The sequence below is a fragment of the Haemorhous mexicanus genome, chromosome 27 (assembly GCF_027477595.1).
Source record: "Haemorhous mexicanus isolate bHaeMex1 chromosome 27, bHaeMex1.pri, whole genome shotgun sequence".
Taxonomy (NCBI): domain Eukaryota; kingdom Metazoa; phylum Chordata; class Aves; order Passeriformes; family Fringillidae; genus Haemorhous; species Haemorhous mexicanus.
Window position 1 is genome coordinate 6,492,634 of NC_082367.1, and position 26,507 is coordinate 6,519,140.

Genomic DNA, 26,507 nt, shown 5'->3' on the forward strand with positions numbered 1-26,507 from the left:
CCTGCTCTGGGGGCCTTGGCGATTTTGGAGAGGGTTTTTATCCCCACTAGAAAGCACCTCTTGATGGGGGAACAGCTTTTGAGCCATTTCCATGATGGAGCAGGAAATCAGGGCTGGAACCTGGGGGGAACCAGGAGAGCCCAGGTCCATGGCTGTGATGGGTGCTCAAATCCCTCCACCCCCTGAACACCTCCCTCAGGTTCAGGGTGGGCTCAGCAGCAGGACCAGCTCAGGGCAGGGTGGGCTCAGCAGAGAGCTGGGCCCCCTCCCAGGGACGTGCCAGGGCTGGGGTGACTCATCCTGGCCCTTGGCCCCGCCGATTGCTCAAGGCAGTGACAGCAGCCAAGGTGTCACCTCCCTGGCCCCGCCGTGTCCCCTCCCAGCCTGGGGTGTGTGTGTGCTGCCTCTCACCCTGCACTTCACAGCAGGGCTGCAGCCCTCCCTGCCCTGAGCTGGCCCTGGGCAGGAGCAGAACTGTCCCCTCGGGGCTGTGGGTCCTGCTCCAGCCCCTGCCTCATCTCTAAGGAGCTCCTCGGTGCCAAACCGCTGCAGTTCTGGGGCTGAAGCTCTCTGAGACCTGAGCATTTCCTGGCTGGGACACAGCAGAGGATCCTGAGCTGAGCAGTTTCCATCCCAAGGCTGAGGTTGCAGCTATCCAGGGCATTCAAATAAAAAAGCCAAAAAGCCACAAAAGCTTTGATGGCTCTTGAGTAACTCAGCCTGACCTGACCATACCCTTTCAAGCCACCAAATCTCTCAAAGCCATGAAAAAGCCACTATAAAATTAATATTTTTATGATCCCGTCTCCCACCCCAACAGAGCTCCCAAATGACCAGGACAAGGCCACGAGCCACAGGGTGAGGATGGGATTTCAGCTCAGTTATGGTTAGATTGGCTTCCAAAGCTCCAGCCCTGCAATGCAGCTGCTGGGTTCCAGCCAGGAACACCCAGGGAAATTCCTGGGCTCTGGGAAGAGCTGAGGCCCTGGCAGCACACTGGGATTTGACTTTGATATCTGAAATCTCAGTTTCATTGGGAAGGGGTCTGGGTGAAGCACAGGCATTGTGTGTCTGCATCCTCCTCTCCCTGAGCCCCTCCTCGTCTCCAAACCCTGGCCACAGAGTTGGGAGATGAGGGGAAAATTCATTTTAATTCCTTGCCCAGCTGCCCAAGACCTCATTCACATTTAGATCCATCAAGGATCCAGTCTCCAATCCCTCTGCCAAGGGCCAAACCATCCTGTGAGAAAATCCTGCTGTATTTTATGCAAGATCTTGGGCAAGAGGCGATGCTGAGTCTGCAGAGCTGGGACTGGGAGTCGTGCCCACTCCCATCCCTGTGGGGCTGCCAGGAGGCACCCGGGGGCTCCCTGATGTGGACACCCCCCCTGATCCACCCCCAGCCCCCCGATCCACCCCCAGCTGCTGCCTGGAGCAGGGATCAGCACTGGGAGCTGCAGCAGCACAGCCAGAGGGAATTCCACAGGCAGGAGGGGAAGCCCCAGGATTTGGGACGTAGAGAAAGCGAGGCCAGAAGAAGGAAGGTGGATGAGGACACCCAGGGCTGCTCCTGGGAAAGGCCCGAGATGCAAACCACGAGCTGAGTCACACAGGGGCTTTCTTAACCCGAAGAAGCCGAGCTGGCATTTGGGTGTCGTGCCCCTGGATGGGTGCAGGAGCAGCAGCTGTGCCCTGCCTGCTGCCCCCAGCCCTGCCAGGCTCAGCCTGTTCCCAGCAGGGCACAGGGGACAGGCCCTTTGGCCTCGGGCTCCAGAGCACTCCTGGGTTTATTTACTCAGCTTCAGCAAACTCTAAGATGAAAGTGAGACCGAGGAGCGTTTTATTAAGAAAGAGTCCATCATTACTTCTAAGAAAAAGAAAAACAAACATCTTTCTGTCCTTGAGACGGCGTGGAGGCGTCCTGGCCTGGATTCTGCTGGGAGCCTGGGGCCCGTGCCTGCTCCTCCTGCAGCACAGCCAGGCCTGCTGCCTCCACTCTCACTGCACAGGAGGCAGCTCCTGCTGATTCTTCTTTCTCTGGATCTGTCTTGGTCATGATGGAGGAGACATTATCTTCTCTTCCTTGCTCTTCCTGCCTTCCCTGGCTCAATCTCTCTGTTCCTAGGGGAAGACCCTCAGCCACCTCCCTTCTGCCAAAGCCCTGCTCTGGGCAGCAGGGAGGTCAAACCCACCCAGAGAGGGTCCAGACTCTGCCTGGAAAGGTTTTCAGTTGCTCTGAGTCACAGCTGAAGCTCCGGGTAGGAAAAGGAGAGGTGTCAAAACAGAGGAGCCGGGGAAGGGCGTGTCACAGATCCATCACCTCCTCTTCCACAGCTTTGTCCTGAGATTGCACATACTTCTCCTGCACTGCCAGGGTGCTGATAACGCAGTAATTAAGGAAAACGAGGGGCTGGGCTCAAACACTCCCTTCTGCAGGAGCTCTGAAGTTCCCAGCGAGGAACCAGCCCAGCCTCCCATTAGCCCCAAGGCCATCGGGAAGAGGCAGCATCACCTGAGTTACTTCTGGCTCTGCCTGATCCCAGGCCTGACAAGTCCAGGAGAATCAACTGTATGATTTGAAGGAGAAGGAAAGAACCCACCCAAGGGAGGCTGAGATGTCAAAAGGTTCCTGACACATTCACAGTATGAATTACCAACCCTTGGTGGGTTTGGTGGGCACAGGTGTCTGCCCCAGGCTGGGCTGAGCACACCCCACTCCCCACGTGTGTGTCCCCCACCAGATGATGAACCTGGGCCTGCAAATGCAGCCTGTGTCCCCCAGGGAGAGAGAAACTGAGGCCAGCAGCAGAGAGGATACGAGGAGAAGTGGAAGTCGGCGCCCACAGCTGCCGACATCAGCGCCTCCAGGCTGCGCTGCTCCCGGTCCCCGAAGGAGTACCCATTGGCCTTGTCCACAGCCTGCACCACCTGCCTCATGCTCTGCTTGTCCTGCCAGGAGGGAGCAGCTGTACCTTCCCCACAGGCAGCAGCTCACACTGGCCTGGGCCCTTTGGGCTCGGGGCCACCCTGACAGCGCCCGAGGCCCGGGGACACCGACAGGGACAAACAGGGACAAACAGGGACACTGCTACCAGCCCTCCGCCCTCTCATTCCCTTTCATCACCTTCCCCCAGCCCATCTGCCTGCTGACACTTCTGCCAGCTGCCTGATTAAGGGCATTTCCAGCCCTCTCTCCCCCTTGCCATTATTCGGTGCTCCCTAATTTAACAAGGTTTTAGGTGACCCTCAGCCCAGATTGGAAAGGCAGGCCAGAAGAGCTGAAGGAAGGGAGAGCCTGGATTCCCCACCCCAGGACACAAGGCCCAGGTAGCCTCAAGCTCATCAGCCTTTTTCTTTCCTTTGGCTGCCACAGATCATTTACAAGCCTGGGTGTGCTTCCCTGCTTTCCCTGAGTCTCTTCACAGCTGAGGTTTCCAGCCCCGTGGCTCTGAGCACACAAAAAGCAGCTGCTGCACATGCAGGGCTCCCTGTTCCCTCCTGCTGGCTCACCTGGACGTTGAGTGGCACGAAGGACACCAGGCTGTAGTCCTCAATCACCTCCACCAGCTTCTCGTTGAGGCGGCGGAAATTCCTGAAGAAGGGATCGGAGGCCAAATGGTCCACGAGGTAAGAGAGGTCCAGCACCTCGGTGTAATAATCCAGGTTGAAAGCTGCAGGGGAACAGGGAGCTCTGAGGGCACGCTGGGAGCTGAGGAGCACAGTGGGGTCTGCACAGCTCCCCACCCACCCCATTCTCACACAGCCCATTTGCACCCGACACCCCAATTCCACTCCCCTGCCCCTCAAATTCCTCCGTGTGCAAGGCCAGAAATGAGCTCTGAGCCACCCTGGCCAGTGGAAGGGAGGCAGAAGAGATGAGGTGAGCAGTGCCTTCCCCCCAGAGCAGGCTGTGGCTCAGCAGCTCCTCACCCAGCTTCCCGTAGTGCTCGATCAGGTCCATCTTGGAGAGCACGTTGACGTGGGGCAGCTCCACGTGCAGCATGGTGGACAGAGAGGTGCAGAGCACGGAGATGAACTTCCCGGGGTCTGTGCAGTAGTGGGAGTCCACCAGGTGCACGGCAGCCAGCTGGGCAGCAGAGGGACACAGGGACACAGGAGGTCAGAGCTGTGAGCAGCCCAGCCCTGCCCGTGGCACAGCGTGGAAGGGACACAGGAGAGCCTGCCCAGGCCTGAGTGCACCCCCCGGGGAAACGAGCTCCCACCTCCTGCCCACAAAACACAGCACCAGAGAATCTGGACTGGTCTGGGTCAGAGGGGACCCCAAGCCCCACCAGTGCCAGGAGCAGTTCCTGCAGCTCACCACCTTCTGCTGGGAGAGTCCCCGGTGGTTCGCGCTAATAATTAATAATTACACTAACGAGCACTTGGATTCCCTGGGTTTTGTGTGGCTCTAACAATGTGGTCCCAGAGCTGGGGAGTCACTCCAAGTCGGGGCTCTGAGGCTGAGTCACAGCAGCAGAACCCAGCCAGTCTGGGGCTCCCAGGCAGGCCGGGCAGAGCAGACCCAGCCCTGTAAATGTCTTATTTTAGCAACTCCAATCCCGTGTCCATTCACTCCAATGAAAATAAGCTCTAATGTGCAGATTCCCAGTGACATTCCCAAGCAAATGAAGCTGCCCTTCTCGCTCAGAGCACGCAGGGTTTGCACATTGGTGCTGTGGCCCCGCCGCAGAGCAAGCGCAGCGTCAGCAGCTCGGGGCTGCTCTCACCTGCAGCTCCCGTTGGGCAAGAGCCCAGAGCCCGTCCCACGGGCTGCTGCTGGGGCTGCACTCCTCAGGGCAGTGCCAAGGCTCCTGGCACACACAGAACCCACTGAGACTCCCCCGGGCTGGGGGAGGATCCTGCAGCACAGCAGGATGCACTCCTGCCCCAGCCCTGGGAGTGTTCAGGGACAGGCTGGGCTGCCCTGGGCCAGTGGAAGGTGTCCCTGCCCATGGAATGGACTGCAATGAGATGGGCTTTGAGCTCCTCTCCAACCCAGCCCATTCTGGGGTTCTGAGTGAAGTGCGAGGAAGGAATCTGTGCTCCTGCTCCCAATCCCACTCAAAGCCCAGTGTCCTGGTTTGATAAGGAAGGGAGTTTTTTGGGACATTGTGGTCAAACCAGTTGGTGCTCGGATTTGAACAGGCCATCTTTTGCCAGTCTCTCCCAGCATAAACCAGGGCAATATTCCCCTCCTTCCCTATACAGCCACGTCACCTGAAAGGCCACAAACTTCCTGAAGACAGCAGCCACGAGACCCCCCAGCCCCGCTGTGCCCCAGCTGTGGAGCTGCCTGCAGCTCCTGGGGCTGCCCCAGCCCGTCCCTACCCTGAAATTCCACTTGGCCAGCTGGGCAAAGACGTTCTTGAGGGCCTGGTGGTGCGTGTAGAGCTCCACCTGCCCGGGGCAGTCGAAGAGCAGGTAGTGGCCCTGCAGGGCCCGCAGCCGCTCCCGCAGCCAGTCGGCGTTGGCCTCCAGGTACTCCATGCAGTAGAGCAGCCCCCCGTTGGGGCCCAGCCCCAGGCTGGCCATCACGTCGGGCAGGGTGACCAGCTCGCCGATGTCCAGGGCGCAGGGGCCGGGCACGGCCTCGTTGGCAGGGTCCAGGTTCACCACGGCCACGCGGCGGCCCAGCCGTGCCAGGAAGGCGCCCATGGCCTGGCAGTAGGTGCTCTTCCCCGAGCCCGGGGGGCCAATGACCACCTGGCCAAAGGCCAGCGGGCCAGCCCTGCTGCCCTCAGCCATGCTGGCTCATCGTCCTCCTGCCGGGCTGAGAGGGGACACAGGGACAGCACCCAGCGAGGGTCTGTGTTTATGGGACAGGCTCTGACAGAGGGGACACAGGGACAGTGCCCAGTGAGGGTCTGTGTTTATGGGACAGGCTCTGACAGAGGGGACACAGGGACAGTGCCCAGTGAGGGTCTGTGTTTATGGGACAGGCTCTGATAGAGGGGACACAGGGACAGTGCCCAGTGAGGGTCTGATCTGTGGGACAGGCTCTGCCAGAGGGAACACAGGGACAGCACCACACTGAGGGTCTGATCTGTTTTTATGGGACAGGCTCTGATAGAGGGGACACAGGGACAGCGCCCAGTGAGGTCTGATCTGTGTTTATGGGACAGGCTCTGCCAGAGGGGACACAGGGACAGCGCCCAGTGAGGGTCTGTGTTTGTGGGACAGGCTCTGACAGAGGGGACACAGGGACAGTGCCCAGTGAGGTCTGATCTGTGTTTATGGGACAGGCTCTGCTGGAGGGGACACAGGGACAGCATCCCATTGAGGGTTTGCTCTGCACTTACACGGCCCATGTATCCCCACGTCCCCTTCTCCCCATTTGTCCCCGAGTTTCCCTCATGTCCCCTCTTCTCCCTCACGACCCTCCCTCCTCGCTCCCGCTTTCTCCCTCCCATCTCCCCTCCTTGCCCAGACCGCTTCATCCCCGGTATTCCCCCCAGTCCCGGTATCCCCCCTATCCCGATAACCCCCCTTTTCCCGGTCACCCCCTCCCATCTCGGTATTCCCCCCCTATCCCGGTATCCCCCCCATCCCGGTAATCCCCCGGCCCGCAGGCCGCTCACCGCCGCCGGTGCCCCCGCCGCGGGTCCGGGTGCCCGCGGGCCCCGAGCGCCGCGTTCCGGGCGCGGAGCGGCCGCCGCTCGCACGGCGCCCCCTGGCGGCGGGCGGGACGCGCAGCCCCGCCCCGGGACTCGGTCAGGGCGAGGGTCGCGGGTTCGAGTCCAGGCGCCGGCTCTTGTCCCTCCAGCACCGCCCCAGCCCCGCTTTTTTCCAAATCACAGAATCAGTGGGGTTGGAAAAGGCCTCTGAGACCATCGAGCCCTGTCTCTGACCAAACACCACCATGGCGCTGGGTGCCACGCCCATTTTCTCCTTCAACACCTCTGGGGACAGTGACTCCACCACTGGGCTGCCTGGGCAGCTCCTTCCCAATGTCTAATCCCCCTTTCCGTGAATAAATTCTTCCTAATGCCCACCCTCAGCCTTCTCCCAGCTGGCTACACCCTCCTGGCAGGTAGAAGGAGGAATTCCTCCCTGCATTCTCCCCCTTCACCCCTTCAGGAAGTCACAGAGGGCCCAGCCTGTCAGCATGGGGTCAGTGGGACAGAGCTGTCCCCTCTGCCAGTGCTGGGGCCAGGAGAACGTGGCAGAGCAGCCTGGAAAGCACCCGCTACCAGAGCCACAGGGAACAGAGAACCCCTCTGCCAGGACCAGCCTTTCACCCACGCCCCAGGAACACTCGGGCAGGGAAGGACAGTTACCTGCCCTGCCTGTACTTGTCCTTCCCTGCCTCCCAGGCTGAGTTCTGCTTCCTCAGCCCCACAAACGCACACATTCGGTTGATCCCAGCCCGAATGTAAGTGTTAATCACCCTAAATCCTTCTCCATTCACACAGAATACCATTTCCTTTCATTTGAAGGGTTCAATTCATGGTGGAAAAAACCCCAGCATGGCGATTTTATTTACAAATCTGTATTTTCACTAAAAATAAATACAAAACCACCCTGCTTACACTCAGACCAGGAGCCAGCCTGGCCTGGGGAGCAGGACAAAGGCTGTGACAGTCCCTGCTCAGCGTGGCTGGGCCCTGAGGCTGCCCAGGGCGGGCTGGGACGCTCGGACAAAGGCCATGTCCTGCCTGTACTTCATGGCCGTGAGGGGCTGGCGCCTGAGCAGCTGGTCACCCACGTCCTGGGGCTCAGGGTCATCGTAGATGGTGGAGATGACAACAGAGCTGTCACCACGGGCCTTCTTCCTTCTCACAAAGGTTGGCAGCTTCTCCCCATGGTACCTGGAGGAAAGCAGGAAGGTTTGGTGGGAGGCTGCAGAGGCCATCAGGCATCCCTGTGCTTCCCAGCTCATTTCCTAGAATGGTTTGGGATGGAAGGGACCTTAAACCCACCCATTCCACCCCCTGCCATGGACAGGGACACCTCCCACAGAGGCTCCAGCCCTGCTCCACCGAGGAGCCCTGGATGGCAGGAGGAGCAGCCTGTTTGGCTGTGGAGTGCTGGAACTCCCCAGCTGTGCAGGGAAAGGCAGATCCCTGGGACAGCCCTGTCCCCACCCAGCTCCCTTTGCAGCCCCTCAGCTGCTGTGAGCCTGGGCACAGGGGGGAGCAGGGGCTGGGAGGGCACTTGGGAACTCACCCCAGCCCCCTCTTGCAGCGGGGGTTCTGACCCTCGTTGTCCAGAGCTTCAGCCATGCCAGAGTTGCTGCTCCCCAGGCCCAGCCCTTCTGTCCAGCCCTGCTGCTCCAGGACCTTCCTGCCAAAGCCCTGAGAGAGGGGAAAAAAACCATCACAGACTTGCTGGACAAATCCTACCCTCATCTTCCCAGAGCCTTCTGCCCTCTTCCCACGGCCAAGACCTCTCCTCCTCCTCCTGACCCTGTTCTGTGGGCCCCTCCTGCCCTGCCCTGAGCAGGCAGGCAGAGCTCACCCACCTTGGTGTGCCTCTCGAAGGTGCCAATGTGCTGCCCTGACATGGATCCATCCTCCAGCCCGGCCCGGAGCCGCTGCTCCAGCCACATCTGCACCGAGTCCCGGGCATCCTTGTCCCCTCCATCTGGGGACAGAGCAGCCACAGTCAGCTCAGCTCAGCCGGCCTGGGCACCACCAGCGTGCTCCCCAGAGCACCAGCAGAGGAGGCAGAACCTGTTCTTTTTGGCAAGCCTTGCTGCCAGACCAGAAAAACACTGTTCCAGGTTCACTGACAGCTTGGGTGCTTTCAAAGAATGACAAAGAGCTCCCGAATTCTGCATGGTCAGAGGTTCCCTGGTTTCCCTGGGCTGGGTGGCTCAGCCCTCATACCTTTGTCATAGTAGATGCTCATGTCCACGTCCCAGTCGTCGGCTGTCTGCTCGTCAAAGTCTGCCAAGAGAAGGGAAGGAGCACTTTGGGGGAGCTCTGGCACAGGGCAGCGCTCTGCTGGTGCCCCAGCTCCCCGTCTTCTCCATCAAAATGGGAAGGAATCACAGAATCATTGAGGTTGGAGATCTCCAAGACCATTCAGTCCAGCTACGACCAACTCCCCCTTTGTCAGCAGCCCAGACCACTGAGTGCCATGTCCAGTCCTTCCCTGGACACCTCCAGGGATGGGAACTCCACCACCTCCCTGGGCCTGAGCCCCCTTTCCATGGGGAAATTCCTGCTGTGCCCACCCTGAGCCTGCCCTGGCCCAGGCTGGGGCTGTTCCCTCTCCTCCTGTCCCTGTTCCCTGGAGCACAGCCCGACCCCCCCGGCTGTCCCCTCCTGGCAGGAGCTGTGCAGAGCCACAAGGTCCCCCCTGAGCCTCCTTTGCTCCAGGCTGAGCCCCTTCCCAGCTCCAGCCCCTGCCCTGGGCACTCCCCAGCCCCTCCATGTCTCTGGACACAGCTCTGCACTCAGGGTGGTGCTTCAGCAGTGCCAGCACAGAGGAAATGGCCTTAGAGACCCCCCAAACCCCAGTGCCCACCCAAGGGGCTGCCAGCGGCACCACGGGGGTCTCAGCTTTGTGCCCAAGTGAACTTAGAGACCCCCAAACCCCAGTGCCCACCCAAGGGGCTGCCAGCAGCACCACGGGGGTCTCAGCTTTGTGCCCAAGTGAACTTAGAGACCCCCAAACCCCAGTGCCCACCCAAGGGGCTGCCAGCAGCACCACGGGGGTCTCAGCTTTGTGCCCAAGGGAAGGCTCAGCAGCCAGGGCACGGCGCTGGTGGCTCCAGCTGGCCCGGACAGTCTGTTTAACCCCTGGGCTCAGTGACACAAACACCAGGGTCACCTCCATCCTGCTCCTGCCAGAACTGGGCATCTGTGTAGAACACGAGGCCGGAGCCACCCTTCTCCCACTTGAGCTCGATCTCCTCCTCGAAGAGCCGCTCCCGGAGCCGCTCCTGCTGCGTCACGTCCTCGTGCAGCGCCGCGTGCCGCTGCCACTCCTCACACGTGTCATTGTCCTGCAGGGACAGCACAGCGTGGGATGGGGCTGGGACACAGCACAGCCCACTCCTCACAGGTGTCATTGTCCTGCAGGGGACAGCACGGCGTGGGATGGGGCTGGGATACAGCACAGCCCCCTGCCCACTGCCACTCCTCGCACGTGTCATCGTCCTGCAGGGACAGCACGGCGTGGGATGGGGCTGGGACACAGCACAGCCCACTCCTCACACGTGTCATTGTCCTGCAGGGGACAGCACGGCGTGGGATGGGGCTGGGACACAGCACAGCCCGGGATGCAGCAGGGGACAGCAGCTCAGCCCCCTGCCACTCCTCACACGTGCCATTGTCCTGCAGGGGACAGCACGGCGTGGGATGGGGCTGGGACACAGCACAGCCCGGGATGCAGCAGGGGACAGCAGCTCAGCCCCCTGCCACTCCTCGCACGTGCCATTGTCCTGCAAGGACAATCTGGGATGCAGCTGGGGACAGCAGCTGAGGCGCCTCCTGCTCCCTGCCCCTGGCCACCGCCCTCCCCTGGAGCAGCTCTGCTCAGGCCCCGACACAAGGGATGAGCTCATCCCTGACTCAGAGCCCTGCCGGAGTCAGCAGGAGAAATCCCAGAGCACCCCCAGCCCAGGGGCCCCACCCAATGCCCATTTAAGGAGCAGGGGTGCTGGACCTGCAGTCAGCACCAGCAGGGAGCTCGTTCCACTGCAGCTGATGCCCCAGGAGATTGCGTGGGCTCCCAGGAAGCAGCTCCCTGGCACAGACACAGAGCTGCCTGCCCAGTCCTGGGCACTACCCAGCCAAAAGACCGGCTGCAGAGCCAGGAGCAGCCTGGGAGGAACAGCTGGAGGAGTCTGTTCAGTCTGCAGAGGGAAAGGCTGAATAAAAAGCTGGGAAAAGGAGGGAACAAAGCGTCTCTGTGCCCCACGTTGCCAGGAGAAAGGGATGGGGTGCAGCTGCAGCAGAGATTTGGCATCTGAGTTAATTCTGGCGCAGGAGAGAACGGGAATGGCTTGCCTGGGGATCTGTAATGACAGAGGTTTGGGAGAACAGGCCAGACAGGCGTCTGCCAGGGACAGGGCTGGGATGGCTCCTGCCCTGCCCAGTTCTCCAGGAGCCTTTGTCACTAAAGCCATTTTCCCCAGAGTGACTAAACCCCCAGTGCAGAAGCATCCGAGGTCAGCCCTCTGTGCAGCTCTGCACGTCATCCCAGCACACCAAGCTGGGCCCCAGCCTCTGCCACCCCATCTGCCAGGCAGCAGGCCAGGATCTGCTGGCCAGCACCAGCCTCCCCTCTGCTCCTCCTCGGACCAGAGCCTTTGGGATCAACCCCCACCCCAGCTGAGCAGTTCTGGGGGGCTCAGGGCCCCCCGTCCCTGCCCTGAGGGGCTCAGTGCACCAAGGGGTGAACAATCCTATTTTGAAGCTGGTTTTAACATGCCACTTATCCAAGTAAGAGATGAAAAATGAGCTCAGAGAGTGGGATGTGCCCTCACAGCTCCAACAGCCCAGCCTGGACAGCGCTGGAATGTTCCACTTACATCATCTGAGTTCGACTCCTCTTCCTCCTGCTCCTGCCCCTCCTCATCCTCCTGGGGCTGGGCAGGCTGAGTCAGCCCCACGGGCTCCTCTCCCTCGGTGATCTCATCCCCTGCAGCCGTGTAGACTCGTTCCTCCTCAGCCACGGTCTCGGTGCAGGGGTACTGGAAGGGCACTTTCCCATACCTGCGGGATGAGCCCGTCCTGGGAAAATCCAGCTGCAGCCTGGAGATGACGCGGGGGGGCAGCCTGCAGGCGCGGATCAGCTCCAGGAACACGCCCAGGGGGGTGCCCACGTTCCCACGGGGCATGAACGAGGGCGGGTTCAGCTCGGGCAGCCGCCTCAGCTCCGCCTCGGTGACCGCCGGGCCGGCCCCGGCTGGGCTGCTGGGAGGAGCCTCCGGGCCTGCGGGGACAAGGAGGGGACACGGGAGGGTCTGGGGGCTGCAGGGGACACGGGAGGGGACAAGGGAGGGACACGGGAGGGTGTGGGGGCTGCAGGGGACAAGGGAGGGTGTGGGGCCCGCAGGGGAGCAGGGATGGTTTGGGGGGGCCCGCAGGGGAGAAGGGATGGTTTGGGGGGCCCGCAGGAGAGCAGGGATGGTTTGGGGGGCCCGCAGGAGAGCAGGGATGGTTTGGGGGGCCCGCAGGAGAGCAGGGATGGTTTGGGGGGCCCGCAGGAGAGCAGGGATGGTTTGGGGGGCCCGTAGGAGAGCAGGGATGGTTTGGGGGGGTCCCACACTCCACCGGGGGCAGGTAAACCCAGGCGCTCACGAGTAGGAGGGGGATAAGCAGAGCCCACACGGGCTCTTCCTGCCTCGGAGCAGATTTAAAGAGTTAAGGAAGCTATACGAGGAGCTTTAACCAGCCGGTGCCCGAGGGTGCCGTTCCGGACCCCCCCGCCCGTACCTGTCCCGGCGCTCAGGCGCACCCTGCGGATGAGGCAGCGGCCGGGCAGCGCGGCGCCGCCGGGCCCGACCCAGCGCTTGCCCGAGTACATGCGGACGAAGCGGCGGGCACGGCCGGGCCGCACGGACACCAGGCAGCAGCAGGTGCGCGGCGCCGAGGCCCCGCCGCCGCCGCCCGCTGGCGGGCGCTCGGGGCGGTGCCGGTAGTGGAAGCAGAGGAAGCCGCCGGCCTCCAAGAACTGGCTGAAGTAGGCGCGGAGCTGCGCGGAGCGGAGCGCGGCCGGGATGCCGCTCACCAGGCAGTACCGGGCCGCGCCGCCATCACCGCCGGTACCGCTGGGCGCCGCCATCTTGGCCCGTCGGTGTTGGCGCGCGGTGATGACGTTAGGCGCGTAATGATGACGTTTGCGGTGATGACGTTGTGCGCAGCGGGTGGAGGGCGCCGCCTTGTGGCGGGGAAGTGCGCGGCAGGCGGGGCGTCCTGGGGTGTCCCCGGGCCGGGGGGGGTCACAGGGGTGGGGACAGGGACACTGCGGGGTCACAGCGGTTGGGGACCAAGATCCCCCATTGAGGGGGGGTTAACAGCCCCGGTGGGCAGCAGGGCTTGGCCAGACCCCCGTGGGTCTCAGACTTTGAGGGTCACAGCCCCGGGGGTCTCGGGGTCTCCGAGCTGCCCTCCTCACCCCAGGCCAGGGCTCTGGCCTTGTCCCCGTTCAGCGCCCTGTCTGCGTTGCCAGATGGGAAATCCCTTTTTATTCCATTCTATCTTTTTCATGCCTGTGTTTTTTTCTGCCCATCCCAAATTCAACACTGTTTCTAAAAAGGCACCACTGTGTTCCAAAACACCAAACATTTTGTTAAAAAAATAATTTATTACATCTTATATACAAACCACACGAATGTACATTTATAAAACACTGACACCTCACCTGTTGGAGGCAGGAGGAGCGAGTTTTCCAGGTGTGCACCTGGCTCTGTCTCCAGGGAGGTTTGGATCTCCCACTAAACCAGCTCTGCTCGCATTTAACGTTTCACACAGACAGGAAAGCCCAGAGCCCCACATGAGGTGCACTCGGTTTAGGTGCTGCTAAGTGCTCTCAATCCTGTTGTATTTCATGGAATTATGGAGGAAAGAGAGAATCTAAGGAAAAGAGGGGTGAGTCTGTCCACCCTGTAGGATTTAACACTCTGGCTTTTTCCCCAAAGAAATGTCCTGATCATTTCTAAGAGTCCAGGTACAGAAGCCAGACCCAGAGCTAATTAATTCCACAATGATCCCTCGGTCAGTGATCCCACTAAGGCATCAAGCTGAGCACAACCCTCACTGCTTGGAGCTCACAGCAAAATGAGCAGAGCAGGAAACCCTTTGCCCGCTCACACTCCCGGGGCTGGAGAGCAGCCCAGGCAGGGCAGGAGCTGCTGTGAGCCTGCTGAGCCACAGCTGCCCCTGCAGGGCTCCCACAGCCTGGGCACACGGAGATCCTGCAGGGCTCCCTCAGCCTGGGCACACGGAGATCCTGCAGGGCTTCAACAGCCTGGGCACACGGAGATCCTGCAGGGCTCCCACAGCCTGGGCACACGGAGATCCTGCAGGGCTTCAACAGCCTGGGCACACGGAGATCCTGCAGGGCTCCTCCAGCCTGGGCACACGGAGATCCTGCAGGGCTCCTCCAGCCTGGGCACACGGAGATCCTGCAGGGCTTCAACAGCCTGGGCACACGGAGATCCTGCAGGGCTCCCTCAGCCTGGGCACACGGAGATCCTGCAGGGCTCCCACAGCCTGGGCACACGGAGATCCTGCAGGGCTCCCACAGCCTGGGCACACGGAGATCCTGCAGGGCTCCCTCAGCCTGGGCACACGGAGATCCTGCAGGGCTCCCTCAGCCTGGGCACACGGAGATACCACAGGGCTTCCACAGCCCGGGCACACGGAGATCCTGTAGGGATCCTGCAGCCTGGGCACACGGAGATCCTGCAGGGCTCCCACAGCCTGGGCACACGGAGATCCTGCAGGGCTCCCTCAGCCTGGACACATAGGGCTCCTGTAGGGATCCTCCAGCCTGGGCACATGGAGATCCTGCAGGGCTCCCTCAGCCTGGGCACACGGAGATACCACAGGGCTCCCTCAGCCTGGGCACATAGGGCTCCTGTAGGGATCCTCCAGCCTGGGCACACGGAGAGCCCGCAGGGCTCCCGCAGGTCCGGAGCGTTCCTGTCCCTGCTCAGCGGGGCAGGGGCAGCCAGGGCGCCCGCGGCCAGCCCGACACCTCGAACAGCATCTCGGCCAGCAGCTCGCCCATGGCCGCGTCCCCAATGACGGGTCGGAAGAAGAGCGCCGTGACCAGGGCGGGGGGGATGGAGCCCAGCGAGGCGGCGAGCCGCAGGATGTGCGAGAAGCGCGCCTGCTGCTCGGGGTGCGGCAGCTCCTGCAGCGCCCTCTGCGCCTCCCACTGCAGGCTCTCGATGTACAGGGCAGCCCTCAGCCCCGGCACGTCTGCGAGGGACAGCACAGGGAGAGGAAGGTGAGGGATGGGAAACAGCTCCAGGTTTCTCCCATTCCCACCCTTCCCCGTTTCTCAGAGGGGATCTCTGAGGCCACGCTGAGGGGATGCACACAGCGCTGTTCCAGGGATGCCGTGTGAGGGAGGGACAGCACCTAACAGGGATAATCATGCTTTAAAAGTAAAGGAATCCAGGATTTACTGTCTGCAGGGCGGGTAAAGGTTGTGACATCCTTCCTTCCTGCTTCCCAGGGCATTTGGGAATGACCAGAGTTAGGGAAAAGGTGAGCAGCCCTCTCTGCTCTCACTCCCGCCCATCTCTGAGCATCTCCAGGCCACGAGGCCTGTGTTCATCTGGGGAGGTGGTGGGCTCCCCATCCCTGGACGTGGAACTCAGTGCTCTGGGCTGGTGGCAAGGCGGGGAGTGGCACAGGGTGACTCCATGGTCTTGGAGATCTTTTCCAGCCTTGGTGGCTCCAGGACACCATGATTCTGTGCCCAGCTGCCAGTGGGGGCCAGCAGAGCCACGAGGGCCTGGCACTCACCTGGATTGAAGAGAATGGCTCCCCTCAGGTAGGTGAACTCGCTGGGGCTCAGGTCCAGCCTCCAGAAGCTGTCGAGGCAGCCCTGCAGCCGCTGCACGGCCGCCAGCGTGGGCTGTGTCCCCTCGGGCTCCTGCCCCTTGCTCTGGCCGCTGAGCAGGATCTTCTTGAGCATGCTGGGCGCCGGCGCCTCCATCACCTCGAAGGTCACCATCTCCTGCACCAGCCCCAGCAGGAAGAGCGGCACCCAGCCGCTGTCCAGCAGGAGCAGCTGGTCCTCGCGCGGCAGCAGGCGGAAGGCAGCGACGTTCTTGACGAAGCGGATGGTTTTGAGCAGCACGTGGGAGGCGGCGCGGCAGGTGAGCTGCGGCGTGCGCAGGCAGACGGCGCGGCGCTGCCGGCACGGGCAGCGCTGCCGGGGCCGCAGCTCCTGGCTCAGCAGGGTGTACAGGATGGCGGGCTGCCTCTCCTGGCCGTGGCACCGGCACCTCTCGCAGCCTGCGTCCACGCCGGCGCTCATGGCTCCGCCAGCTCCTCGTCGAGAGAGACGCAAAATCCCTTCCAGAATATCACGGGCTGGATTGTCCCCGTCCTGCTGGCTCTGCCAGCCCCTGGCTGCTCCAGCCAGCTCTTATAAGGCCGGGTCACAGTGAACACCCCTCGGCAGCCTTGACCGCCCTGATTAAGCAGCCCTCATTAAATCCAGCCGACCAACCCCGTTGTTGCTGGGCTGATTGGCCGGGCCAGGCGCGGTCAACGGCCGTTTTTCTCAATGAATCGGCGGGGAGGGGTTGTGTGGCCTTATCAGGATTACCCAAACAGGATAAACAGAGTCATTACCCCAGGCTGTACCATGGCACCAAGGCCCCATCGGGCGGGTGTCGCTGCCAGGGTTCACAGACAAACACGGGGCGCTCGTCTGAGCCCGGCGTTCAGCGGCCCCGGCGCCCGGCCTTGGCAAGAGCAACCTGGAAGTTGTGTTATCAGCAGCTGTTTGCCTGGCCTTGCTCGGAAGCCTCTTGTTGTGGTGCAGGAAGAGGAACCCGGTGAACTGGCAGGCTGTGGGTGGGCCCAGGGGTCGTGTCTCTCAGAGGAAACACAGGGCTGGGAAAGGGAAAATGCTCCCATTTCCAGAATGAGAGAAAAGTACAGAAAAAAGGCCAAAATTCTCATATTTTCCCAGTGGAAAGGGATCCAGAGGGGCTGGTCGACAGCAGCTGAACATGAGCCAGAGTGGGCAATGGTTGTTCGCGTGGCCCCGCACTCACGCCCGGGCCCGGTTTGGGCCCCTCACTGCAAGACGGACATTGAGCTGTCCAGGAAGGGGACGGAGCTGGGAAGGGGTGGAGCCCAGGAGCGGCTGAGGGAGCAGGGGGGGCTCAGCCTGGAGAAAAGGAGGCTCAGGGGGCCCTTCAGGCTCCGGCTCCCCGGCAGGACCGGCCAGGCCCGGGCCGGGCCCTTCCCGCGTGCCGGGCACGGCGGCCCGCCCGGCCCGTCGCCATGACAACCCCGCCGCGCCTAGCGGCCCGCCCTTCCCTTGGAGATTGACAGCCCTCGCGACCAATCAGCGAAGAGGGCAGTACGAGGGCGCGCTGGGATTGGCGGGCGGGGAGGGCTCGCGCTTCCGCGGCCGCCGGTTCCGGTTCCGGTGGCGGCCCGGTGCGGGAGCGGCGGCGCGATGGGGCTGAGCGCGGAGGAGGCGGCGGAGCAGGAGGACCGCTTCGACGGAATGCTGCTTGCCATGGCCCAGCAGCACCAGGGCGGCGTGCGCGAGGTAGCGCCGCCGGCAGCGGGCGCGGGGAGGGCGGGGCAGGAGCGGAGGAGCGCGCGGGGAGCGGCCCGGCCTTCTCGGGCCCCGCCCCGGCACGTGGAGCAGGGGACGCACGTGCGCGGCTCCCGGAGCGGCGATAACGGCCCCGGGAGGGCTCCGGGTGCGCGGCAGTGCCTGTGATGGGGCAAAGCACCACAGGGCAGCGTCGAGCTCCCCCGTTCACCCGCCCAGCACAACGCCGCGAGGCCCGGCCGTGAGCGCGGGACCCCCCGAGCTCGGGATCTGCTCACCCTCCCCGGTCCCACCGGCTGGGGGCTCCGGGATCCAGGCACTGACCTGCAGCAGGGCTGGAGGGTGTGGGAACATCCCAGCCACATCCCACTCCGGAATAATTTGTAAAATATTATAATTATTACAGGGGCTCCCCTCATGGGACAAAACCTCAGAGTGAAACCCACACGGGACAGGATTCCTAGGAAATAAACATCAGCCAAGCTCAAGGGCAGTTTGGGTTTCCAATGGGGAATTGGAGGTGCTGGTTCATACATCAGTGCATTTTTACCCTGGCAGCTGTAAAAACAAGGAGTTTGCATGCTTTTAGGTGTGCAAAGAAGCTATGTCTGTGTGCGTGTATATATATATATATACATATATATATATATATATATATATATATATATATATATATATATGGGATATAGGTATGTATACATGCATAAATCCATTCCTGCCTGGGCTCACAGCCTGGGGTGTTCGATCAGGAGCTGGAAATAAACTGCTGCCTTCAAGCAAAGCACCCCAAGCCCTCTGTGCTGGGAATCCAGGCTGGATCTGCCCAGCTGAGTGTTCTGCAGGCAGTGCTCACAGGGCTGATTGCAGGGCACTGCTGGCACAGCCACAGATAGGGAGGACAAAGGATAAAGGCTGCCCCAGGGACACGAGGTGGCTTTCAGTGACCTGGGCTCACTGCTCCCTCTCTCTCCACCCTGTTCCCCAGCTCGTGAACACCTTCTTCAGCTTCCTGAGGAGGAAGACAGATTTCTTCACCGGGGGAGAGGACGGAGTAGCAGAGAAGGTAAAAAATAAACCTCCAGGCCTTTAGCTCTTCTCCCTTCCATCCCACTGGTGTGTGTGCCATGCCAGGGCTCCCCTGCTGGAACAGCTCCCAGCATCTGTGTGCACATGGGCACCAGCAGCTCCCGAGGGAAGGACACCCAGAGCTGCCCCTGTCAGGTGAGGAGCACCCAGTTCCCTGCAGGGATGGTCCCTCAGTGCAGGTTTCTTGCCAGGCTCTGGCCAAAGGCTAGTTTGGAAAGCAAACCTGCCAGACACACTGACTTAGCAGTGACACAGCAGTGATAACCCCCGTTACCTTGTTTGCTCAGCCCAGGAAAAACACAAAGTCCACGGCCCTGCACATGCAGCTGCCCCTTGGCTGGGCTGGGGAGCCTGGACAGAGCATCCCCTCTCCTGCAGGGAGCCCTTGCTGGAACTGGAGGGCTTTAAGGTCCTTTCAACCCAAAACAGCTTGTGATTCTCTGAAAGAAAGAAAGAAAGGTGAACCCTGCTGTCATTTTTTTGGAATAGAGAGCAGATCTCCCCCGTTCCTGGAGGCTGTGTGATCCCACCTGAGTGGCAACTCGGAGGTGCCTGGCTCCTGTCCTTGGCAGTTCTGTGCCTTGGGTGGTGGCACCTGTCACAACGCTTCATGGCCTCCTGGAAACGTGCTCTGGCACCAGAGGAACACAACAAATGGGGAAGGAGCTGCTTCCCCAGCCCTGCTGAGCCCTTGGCATGACAGAGAAAGGAGAGGGTGGGAAGGGCACTGCATGTTTGGGGGCTGTTTCAGCAGGCTCGTGGTGTGGGCTGTGGCAGGGACAAGCTCAGGCACTGAAGGTGCCTTCCTCACCCAGGCTGGGACATCCTGGGGGATGCACATCTTGCATTCTGTACTCCAGGAGACACTGGGCTGAGCTGTGTGAACAATCCTTGCTCCTAAAGCCAAGCAGAAATACTGAGTGCTTGCTTACAAACGAGTTTGCTCGGAAAAGGTTCTGGATTTCCCCCCCACCCCAAAGCTCCCGGGATAGATACATTATATATATATATAAATAACTGTTCCTGCTGTGATTCCTGTCTGAGGATCTGTCCCTGTTGTTTTCTGGGGCAGACCTCAGCTCACCTACGTGCTGCTGTGCACAGCAGCCCTGGCCTTATCGGGCCTGGGGCAGTTCCCTGGCTCCCTGCCTGTGTACTCAGCTTTCCCCTGAGCACGCGGCCCTTGCCAGCCCAGACCTTGGGATTTTGCCTCCCAGAGTCACAACAACCTTCAGAGAGCTGGGAGCAGGGCTGAAACAAAGGGTTTGTGGAGGAGTGTAAAAACAAGTGCTTCAAGCATTTCTCCTCTAGAGCGTGGCACTGAGGCTCCCTCTGGAGAAAAGCCCACAGAAAGGTCAGAAGTAGGTAAAAAAGTTGGATCTGGTATGTTCAGCTGTCCTGGAGGTATGGAGTAGCTTCAGGTGGCTGGCTTGGGCATCAGCTCGTCCTGCTGGAATTGCACAAAGGACAAAATTAGTGGAGGATTTTAATTTCACTGTTATCTCCTGGAAACATACTCCTTGCATAACAGGAAGGACTACATTTAAATATTTCAAATTTTCCCTTTTTCCTCCCTTTTCACTTCCCTCCTCTGCTTTTTAAATTGAAAAATCTCTAGATTTCCAATCCAAAAAAACTGAGCAAAGATGAAGGGAAGATTCCCAACATCTGTGTGACTCAGCAGATGTTCTTGTGCTCCCTGAGTGGGCTTAGTCTAGGTGTGCAGTGGGTGGTGTTTGACCCCGTGTGGTGGTTCAGGTGTGAGGTGGGTGCTGTTTGACCCTGTGTGGTGGTTCAGGTGTGAGGTGGGTGCTGTTTGACCCTGTGTGGTGGTTCAGGTGTGAGGTGGGTGGTGTTTAACCCCGTGTGGTGGTTCAGGTGTGCAGTGGGTGGCTGTGTGGTGGTTCAGGTGTGCAGTGGGTGGTGTTTAACCCCGTGTGGTGGTTCAGGTGTGCAGTGGGTGGCTGTGTGGTGGTTCAGGTGTGCAGTGGGTGCTGTTTGACCCCGTGTGGTGGTTCAGGTGTGCAGTGGGTGGCTGTGTGGTGGTTCAGGTGTGCAGTGGGTGGTGTTTAACCCCGTGTGGTGGTTCAGGTGTGCAGTGGGTGGCTGTGTGGTGGTTCAGGTGTGCAGTGGGTGGTGTTTGACCCTGTGTGGTGGTTCAGGTGTGCAGTGGGTGCTGTTTGACCCCGTGTGGTGGTTCAGGTGTGAGGTGGGTGCTGTTTGACCCTGTGTGGTGGTTCAGGTGTGCAGTGGGTGGTGTTTGACCCTGTGTGGTGGTTCAGGTGTGCAGTGGGTGGCTGTGTGGTGGTTCAGGTGTGCGGTGGGTGCTGTTTGACCCTGTGTTGTGGTTCAGGTGTGCAGTGGGTGGTGTTTGACCCTGTGTGGTGGTTCAGGTGTGCAGTGGGTGGCTGTGTGGTGGTTCAGGTGTGAGGTGGGTGGTGTTTAACCCCGTGTGGTGGTTCAGGTGTGCGGTGGGTGCTGTTTGACCCCGTGTGGTGGTTCAGGTGTGCGGTGGGTGCTGTTTGACCCCCTGTGCCCCTGTCCCCAGCTGATCACAGAGGCCTTCAGCCACCACAACAAGCTGGCTCAGAAGGAGCGCCGGGAGAAGAAGGCGCGGCAGGAGGCCGAGCGGCGCGAGAAGGCCGAGCGCGCTGCACGCCTGGCCAGCCAGCGCCAGGACAGGGACAGGGACAGGGACAGGGGCTGCCCGCAGCCCGGCGAGCCGCGCATCAAGGAGCTCACCGACGAGGAGGCAGAGAGGCTGCAGCTCGAGATCAACCAGGTGAGAGCCCGGCAGGTACCTGCAGGTGCAGCTTTGTGCTCCCCGTGCCTGCGGGGGTTCGAGCGGCGCAGGCTTGCTCTTTGTCCAAGACCTTCCCCTTGGCAGTACCTCTTTCCTAACCTTACCCTAACCTTTCTGAGGGCTGAAAATTGCCTGTTTTCAAAGTGGGTGCTCTTCAGCTGGAGCTGAAAGGCTGAGGCCATCTAGTGCCAGCTCAGGAGGTGACACAAAGTGCCAGCTCTTGGCTGAGCGTGTTCTCTTTTCAAACAGAAGAAAGAGGCACAAGGGCAGGGTAACAGTGTGCCTGTGAAACCCTCGGAGGAGGAAGGTGAATCTTCAGATTCCAACAAACAGGTAAAACTTGTCTGGAGATACTTCAGATGCATAAAATGGTTTGGGTTGGAAGGGTTGAAAGCTCGTCCTGTTCCACCCTCTGCCATGACACCTTCCACTACATCAGGTTGCTCCCAGCCCTGTCCAAAATAGACACTTTGAAAATACACATTAGAAAATTTGGCTTTAAAAAGGCACAGTTAATTCCTAAATGTGCCAGCACAGAGGGCTTTTGGGTTTTTTTCTTGTAGTCGTATTTTACCAGATGCAGCTGTTAATTATGGAGCTAAATTTAGGTGGATATAAAATGCAAACAACTGACCTGCAGTCCTTATAAAACTGAAGAGCTGTTGCTGCAATGGAAACTGGAAAAGCTTCTTTCTTTATCTTGGATTGCTTAGGGAACAGATGATGAAGAGGAAGATGAGAAGGATAAAGGAAAACTTAAGCCCAACTCTGGCAATGGAGCTGACCTTCCAAATTATAGATGGACACAGACTCTTTCAGAATTGGATGTAAGTAGTGCTTTGTGACCAGATCTGAGGAATCTGAGATGGGGAATAAGAGCAGGTGCTGGTAAGAGGTGAAGCCAATTCCCTGTGTCTCAGTTGCCTCTGGAAGTTTGTTGGAAACAGCAATGTTTCAATAGCTGGCAGAGAGCTTGGTAACTCAGTAGAATTCCCAGGAGCTGTAGTTTTCCAAATTTTGGTCTTGTTTTAACCAGGCATCAAAATCTGCTTCCCTTTTTATGGTCCCTTCCTTTCGCCTCCTGCTCGCTCAGTACCTCAAGGGAAAGAGTCCCTGCTCTGTCAGGCTCTACTGAAACCAAGGCAGGAAGGCTTGGAACAGCAGCATGGGAGGGTGAGGAGGATTTTCCTTCCCAGCTGGTCAGATCTGCTCCTTTTTTTGCAGCTGGCTGTGCCCTTCAAGGTGAGCTTCAGGCTGAAGGGCAAGGACGTGGTGGTCGATATCCAGAGACGCCGCCTCAAGGTCGGCCTCAAGGGCCACCCTCCTGTCCTTGATGGGGAGCTCTTCAATGAGGTCAAGGTGGAGGAGAGCTCCTGGCTCATTGAGGATGGCAAAACAGTCACCGTGCACCTGGAGAAGGTACAGCAGGAGGGGCTGGGCAGGGGTCAGGCTTGGCTGCCTCTTCTGGGCCCTCAGCTGAAACGGGGCTGCCGTGGTTGTCCTGGGCACACTGTCAGTGGGGTTTTTAAGTTCCTCATCTTCAGCCTGATTTTATGCTATTCCAGGATACCCAGTGTAATTCTCAGCAGTTCAGGAAGAGCTGGAAGGAAATCAGTCATTTTAATGTTGTCCTTTAGTGTGTTTTGACATCTGTTAGTGACAGGAAAATCCAGGGGCAGACCTCCTTGTGTCCCTGCTTGTGTCCCCTCTGGGCCTCTCCAGGTGGTTTGTTGTAATCTCATTTATGTCATGCCAAATGGGACATCTTACATTCTCTCAGATCTTCCAGCTGTGAAAATTAAGGCAGCCTAAAGTATTTTGAAACAAAAATACCCTTTATTTATGTTCAGATTTTACTGATATTTAGAAAACTGTCAAATAAAGTTTGATTCCCTTTTTTTTTTTCCTGTGACTGAGACTTAAAAACCCTAGAACAAGTCCAAGAAAGATAAACTGGTTTTGCTTCTTCATCCTCTAGATCAACAAAATGGAATGGTGGAACAAACTGGTCTCCACAGACCCAGAAATCAACACCAAGAAAATCAATCCAGAGAACTCAAAGGTAAGAGTTGTTCTGTTTTATGGGACAGAGCCTGCTCAGGAATTCCCTCAGCTGAGCCCAGAGTTGTTCCAATGTGGGTCTTGGTTTCAGTTGTCAGACCTGGACAGCGAAACTCGCAGCATGGTGGAGAAGATGATGTATGACCAACGACAGAAGTCCATGGGCCTGCCCACCTCTGATGAGCAGAAGAAGCAGGATATTTTGAAAAAGTGGGTGCAGCTCATTCCTTTGCTTGGCTTTTCCTTCCTCTCCAGCACAAATAAGGAGCAGCAGCTTGGCCTTCTGGCCTAGCCATGCTCACCTCGGCATTGTTGGCCAGCCACCAGTGTCTGTAAAAGCCTGTGGGGGTAGAAAGCCTAGTGAGGAAATCTGGGAATAGCCTAGCTCTGGAACCCTCTGAATCTGCTGATTTCAAGTCCAGAAGGCAGGTTTAGAACTGGAGATGCCATCTCTGCTGAACTTTAACATGGTCTTGATTGGTGTCTAATCTTCCTCAGTAGCCAGCTAAGCACCCCTCCCTCTTGCCTCCAGACAGTTGTCCCCAAGCCACTTTATGGCTTTATTGCCCTGTTTGGCAAAAATGCACTGTGGCAGGGAGATGATTCCTGGAGCTCCCAAGGCCATCTGGGAAGGTGTGGAGGCAGTTCTGGGTCACACAGCTTCTTCAGCAAGTGCAGCCCCACACCTTATCTCTGGGTGAAGGATTGCTGTGGCTGACCTGACTCCTTGCCTCCCTTGGCTTCATCTCTCGTGCCAGGAGCTTCTCCGTGAAGCTGAGTGGGATGTGAGCAGAGCAGAGACCAGGCTGCCCTGGTGTCAGTGGGATGGGAGCCACCCTCTGCTCCTGGGAGGGCACTTGCAGGACACCTTGCTGGCAGGGCCTCTTGTTTGGTGCTCTGGAAGCTGGCAGAGGATGGAGAGGAAGTTTAGACTTTGTCCAGGGCAAAGGCGACTCAGTGACACCCATGTGGGTGCTGATGTCTGCCAGTGGAGCTGTCCTGGCTGCCAAACAAGGACATGATCCTCACAGCACAGATGGCCCTGGAAGTGGAAACACTGTGGGGTTGTTCCAGGGGAAACCCTGAGATGGGAGCACAGAGGAGACCAAGCTGCCCTGACCTGCAGGGTGTGTGTGAGGCCTCTGCAGGGCTGTGATGTGTTGTGCCCCTTGGGGAGCAGAGCAGAGCAGCCTCTGTATGCACTGGGCACTCCTGGGCACAGAGCACTGCCCTCAGAACTTCCTGATGTGGCAGCCTGAGTCCAGACAGCCCCTGGAAGGTGTCCCTGTCCATGGCAGGGGGTTGGAACAAGATGATCTTCAAAGTCTTCCATCCCACAGCATTCTGTGATTGCCTCTGCTGGGACTGCAGTACATTTGAAATCAGATTTCACCTGGTGTGAAACCAGATACCTCTGGTGATGTCCTCCCTGAGATTCTACTGTCAGAGCACTGGGGATATTCCCAGTAAAGGTGTCAGGCTGCAGCCTCAGCCCTGATCTGCCTTCACCATCTCCCCCGTGCCCCACAGCCCGTGTGGTGGCTGCTACGTGTGCAGCCCAGAGGCAGCAGTGAGGGTGTGTGTGATAATTAACAGCTCCCGTGTGCCTGGGCTTGCTGACCTGGCAGGAATGCTGCTCCCACTGACCCGAGGAAAAGGTGTTTGTAGGAAAAGTCCAGGGAATGCATCCCAAGGAGCTCAGCAGAACCCTCCCCTGCTGTGGAGGGCGTGGGGTTGCAGCAAAACTCCAGAGTGCTGGAAGCAGGAGCCCTTCCCTCCCCAAACAGAGCTGTTGGGCTCCTGCTGACTCACCCAAACTCTTGTCTTTGTTTTCCTTGCAGGTTCATGGAACAGCATCCAGAAATGGACTTCTCAAAGGCTAAATTCAACTGAGCTCTCCCCCTTCCCCCCCTCTTCCAGTCAGCCCCTTGAATGGGGCAGGAAATGTATGGTTGGATATTCCTCACCTTGGGCAAGTTAAACTTCAGCATCCCCCAGCCGAGCTTGCAGTGGAGGCCCCTGCTCAGCCCCCCTCAGTGTCCTGGGAGCAGAGCAGGGCCCCAGAGCAGCTCCAGACAGAGCCATCTGCCACAATTCCCAAAGGGCCGTGGGGAGAGGAGGAGGGCTTAGAGCAAAAAGGGTGTTAGGGCTGAGAGAGCCAGACCTGAGAGGTTTTGGGATAAATCCTTGAGGTATTGCTTCACTTCCCTGGGCTGCTCTGAGCTGCTTGTCTGCTCTTTGCCACTGGCACAGGTACTCCTGAGTTCTACTCCCTCCTGCTCTCCTGTGAAAACAAGGGTCAGTTTATTTTGTAAAATAAATCTTTTTCTGCCTTCTTGGGAAGGGAGAACAGCGGTTGAAAAGCACAGCTATTGCACTGGAGACAGACCCTGCTTCTCCTTGCTGCTGCTCCTGTTTGTGCCACAAGTGGGACAGCTGGAGCACTCCAGGGCTCCCAGCACAGATGGAGGGGTCAGCCTGCTGTCCTGGAGCAAGGAGAGGCTGGGGAGTCTGTGGCTGTGGGTGGGAGAGCACGTGGGGGGCGTTGGGGATGCTGTTGTTGCTGGGAGTGTCTCCTGCCTCTTCCCCAAGAGCCTCTCTGCCCCTCCCCGCGCTGTGCGAGCTGCATGTTGTGTCTTTGTTGAAACTGCAGTGCAACATAAAGGAAAACAAGTGGAGCATCTCAGGCAGAGCGTGTGGTTTCTCTGGCAGAAGGGATCAGGGAGGGGTGCCAGGGGTGCTGTGCCCGTGCTCTCTGCAGCTGCCTGGGAACACCTCTGGTGCTCCCAGCTCTGCCCTGCTGGTCTCTCCCTCCCTCGGGAGGTGGCAGTGGGAGCTGTGCTTTGCTCAGGAGTGCTGCTGAGCCCCACTCCCAGCTCAAACCCCAGGGTGGCTGCAGGCTCTGCTCTTCACAGAGCAGCATGTGACCACACCAGGAAGCCACCCTTGCCCCAGGTCTCCCTAATGCCCAGCTAACAAGGAGAGTGTCAGTAAATCCTGGGCTCTATCCCAGATCCCTGCTGCTGTGGCTCTTCCCTCTGCCTCCCCCAAACATTTCCACTCCCTCCCCGAGGGATGGGCACAAAGGGCTGCAAATCCTGTCTGGGCAAAGTCCGGCCTGGCACAGCACCTGGCCTGGTGGGGTTGTTTTCTGAGCAGCAGAGCACTGTTTGCATGGAGTCCCTCAGCTTTACAGACTCTTGGGGTTAAAAAGCAGCCCCCACCCAGCAGAGCAGTGACCTGGAGGGTGGGCAAGGACCCAGACTGGGGCAGCTGGGTCTGGGCTGGATCTTCCTGCCTGTCTTACAGATCACCTACACCCATCTGCCTTCACCCTACA

General features: G+C 59.3%; 4 protein-coding genes across 4 annotated transcripts; 1 reads left to right on the top strand and 3 right to left on the bottom strand.

Moving 5' to 3' along the window:
• Positions 1-1,817: 1,817 nt before the first annotated feature.
• GPN2 (GPN-loop GTPase 2) lies at positions 1,818-6,641 on the bottom strand. The gene is made up of 6 exons (XM_059868759.1): positions 6,582-6,641; positions 5,332-5,773; positions 3,931-4,087; positions 3,511-3,671; positions 2,819-2,949; positions 1,818-2,378 (listed from the first exon to the last, which is right to left on the bottom strand). Exons 2-6 carry the CDS (start codon positions 5,746-5,748, stop codon positions 2,306-2,308), a joined length of 939 nt encoding a protein of 312 aa, XP_059724742.1. The 5' UTR covers positions 5,749-5,773; positions 6,582-6,641; the 3' UTR covers positions 1,818-2,305.
• An 835-nt stretch (positions 6,642-7,476) lies between these two features.
• GPATCH3 (G-patch domain containing 3) lies at positions 7,477-12,768 on the bottom strand. Its single transcript, XM_059868778.1, has 7 exons — positions 12,393-12,768; positions 11,486-11,889; positions 9,781-9,955; positions 8,832-8,891; positions 8,465-8,586; positions 8,170-8,297; positions 7,477-7,811 (listed from the first exon to the last, which is right to left on the bottom strand). Exons 1-7 carry the CDS (start codon positions 12,739-12,741, stop codon positions 7,592-7,594), a joined length of 1,458 nt encoding a protein of 485 aa, XP_059724761.1. The 5' UTR covers positions 12,742-12,768; the 3' UTR covers positions 7,477-7,591.
• Positions 12,769-13,265: 497 nt separating this feature from the next.
• Positions 13,266-16,903, bottom strand: NR0B2 (nuclear receptor subfamily 0 group B member 2). Its single transcript, XM_059868839.1, has 2 exons — positions 15,438-16,903; positions 13,266-14,885 (listed from the first exon to the last, which is right to left on the bottom strand). The coding sequence occupies exons 1-2, from the start codon at positions 15,952-15,954 to the stop codon at positions 14,614-14,616; spliced, it is 789 nt and encodes a 262-aa protein (XP_059724822.1). The 5' UTR covers positions 15,955-16,903; the 3' UTR covers positions 13,266-14,613.
• A 162-nt stretch (positions 16,904-17,065) lies between these two features.
• Positions 17,066-25,848, top strand: NUDC (nuclear distribution C, dynein complex regulator). The gene is made up of 9 exons (XM_059868636.1): positions 17,066-17,208; positions 18,203-18,280; positions 20,852-21,085; positions 21,356-21,439; positions 21,820-21,933; positions 22,331-22,525; positions 23,085-23,168; positions 23,259-23,377; positions 25,009-25,848. The coding sequence occupies exons 1-9, from the start codon at positions 17,113-17,115 to the stop codon at positions 25,058-25,060; spliced, it is 1,056 nt and encodes a 351-aa protein (XP_059724619.1). The 5' UTR covers positions 17,066-17,112; the 3' UTR covers positions 25,061-25,848.
• The last annotated feature ends 659 nt before the right edge of the window (positions 25,849-26,507 follow it).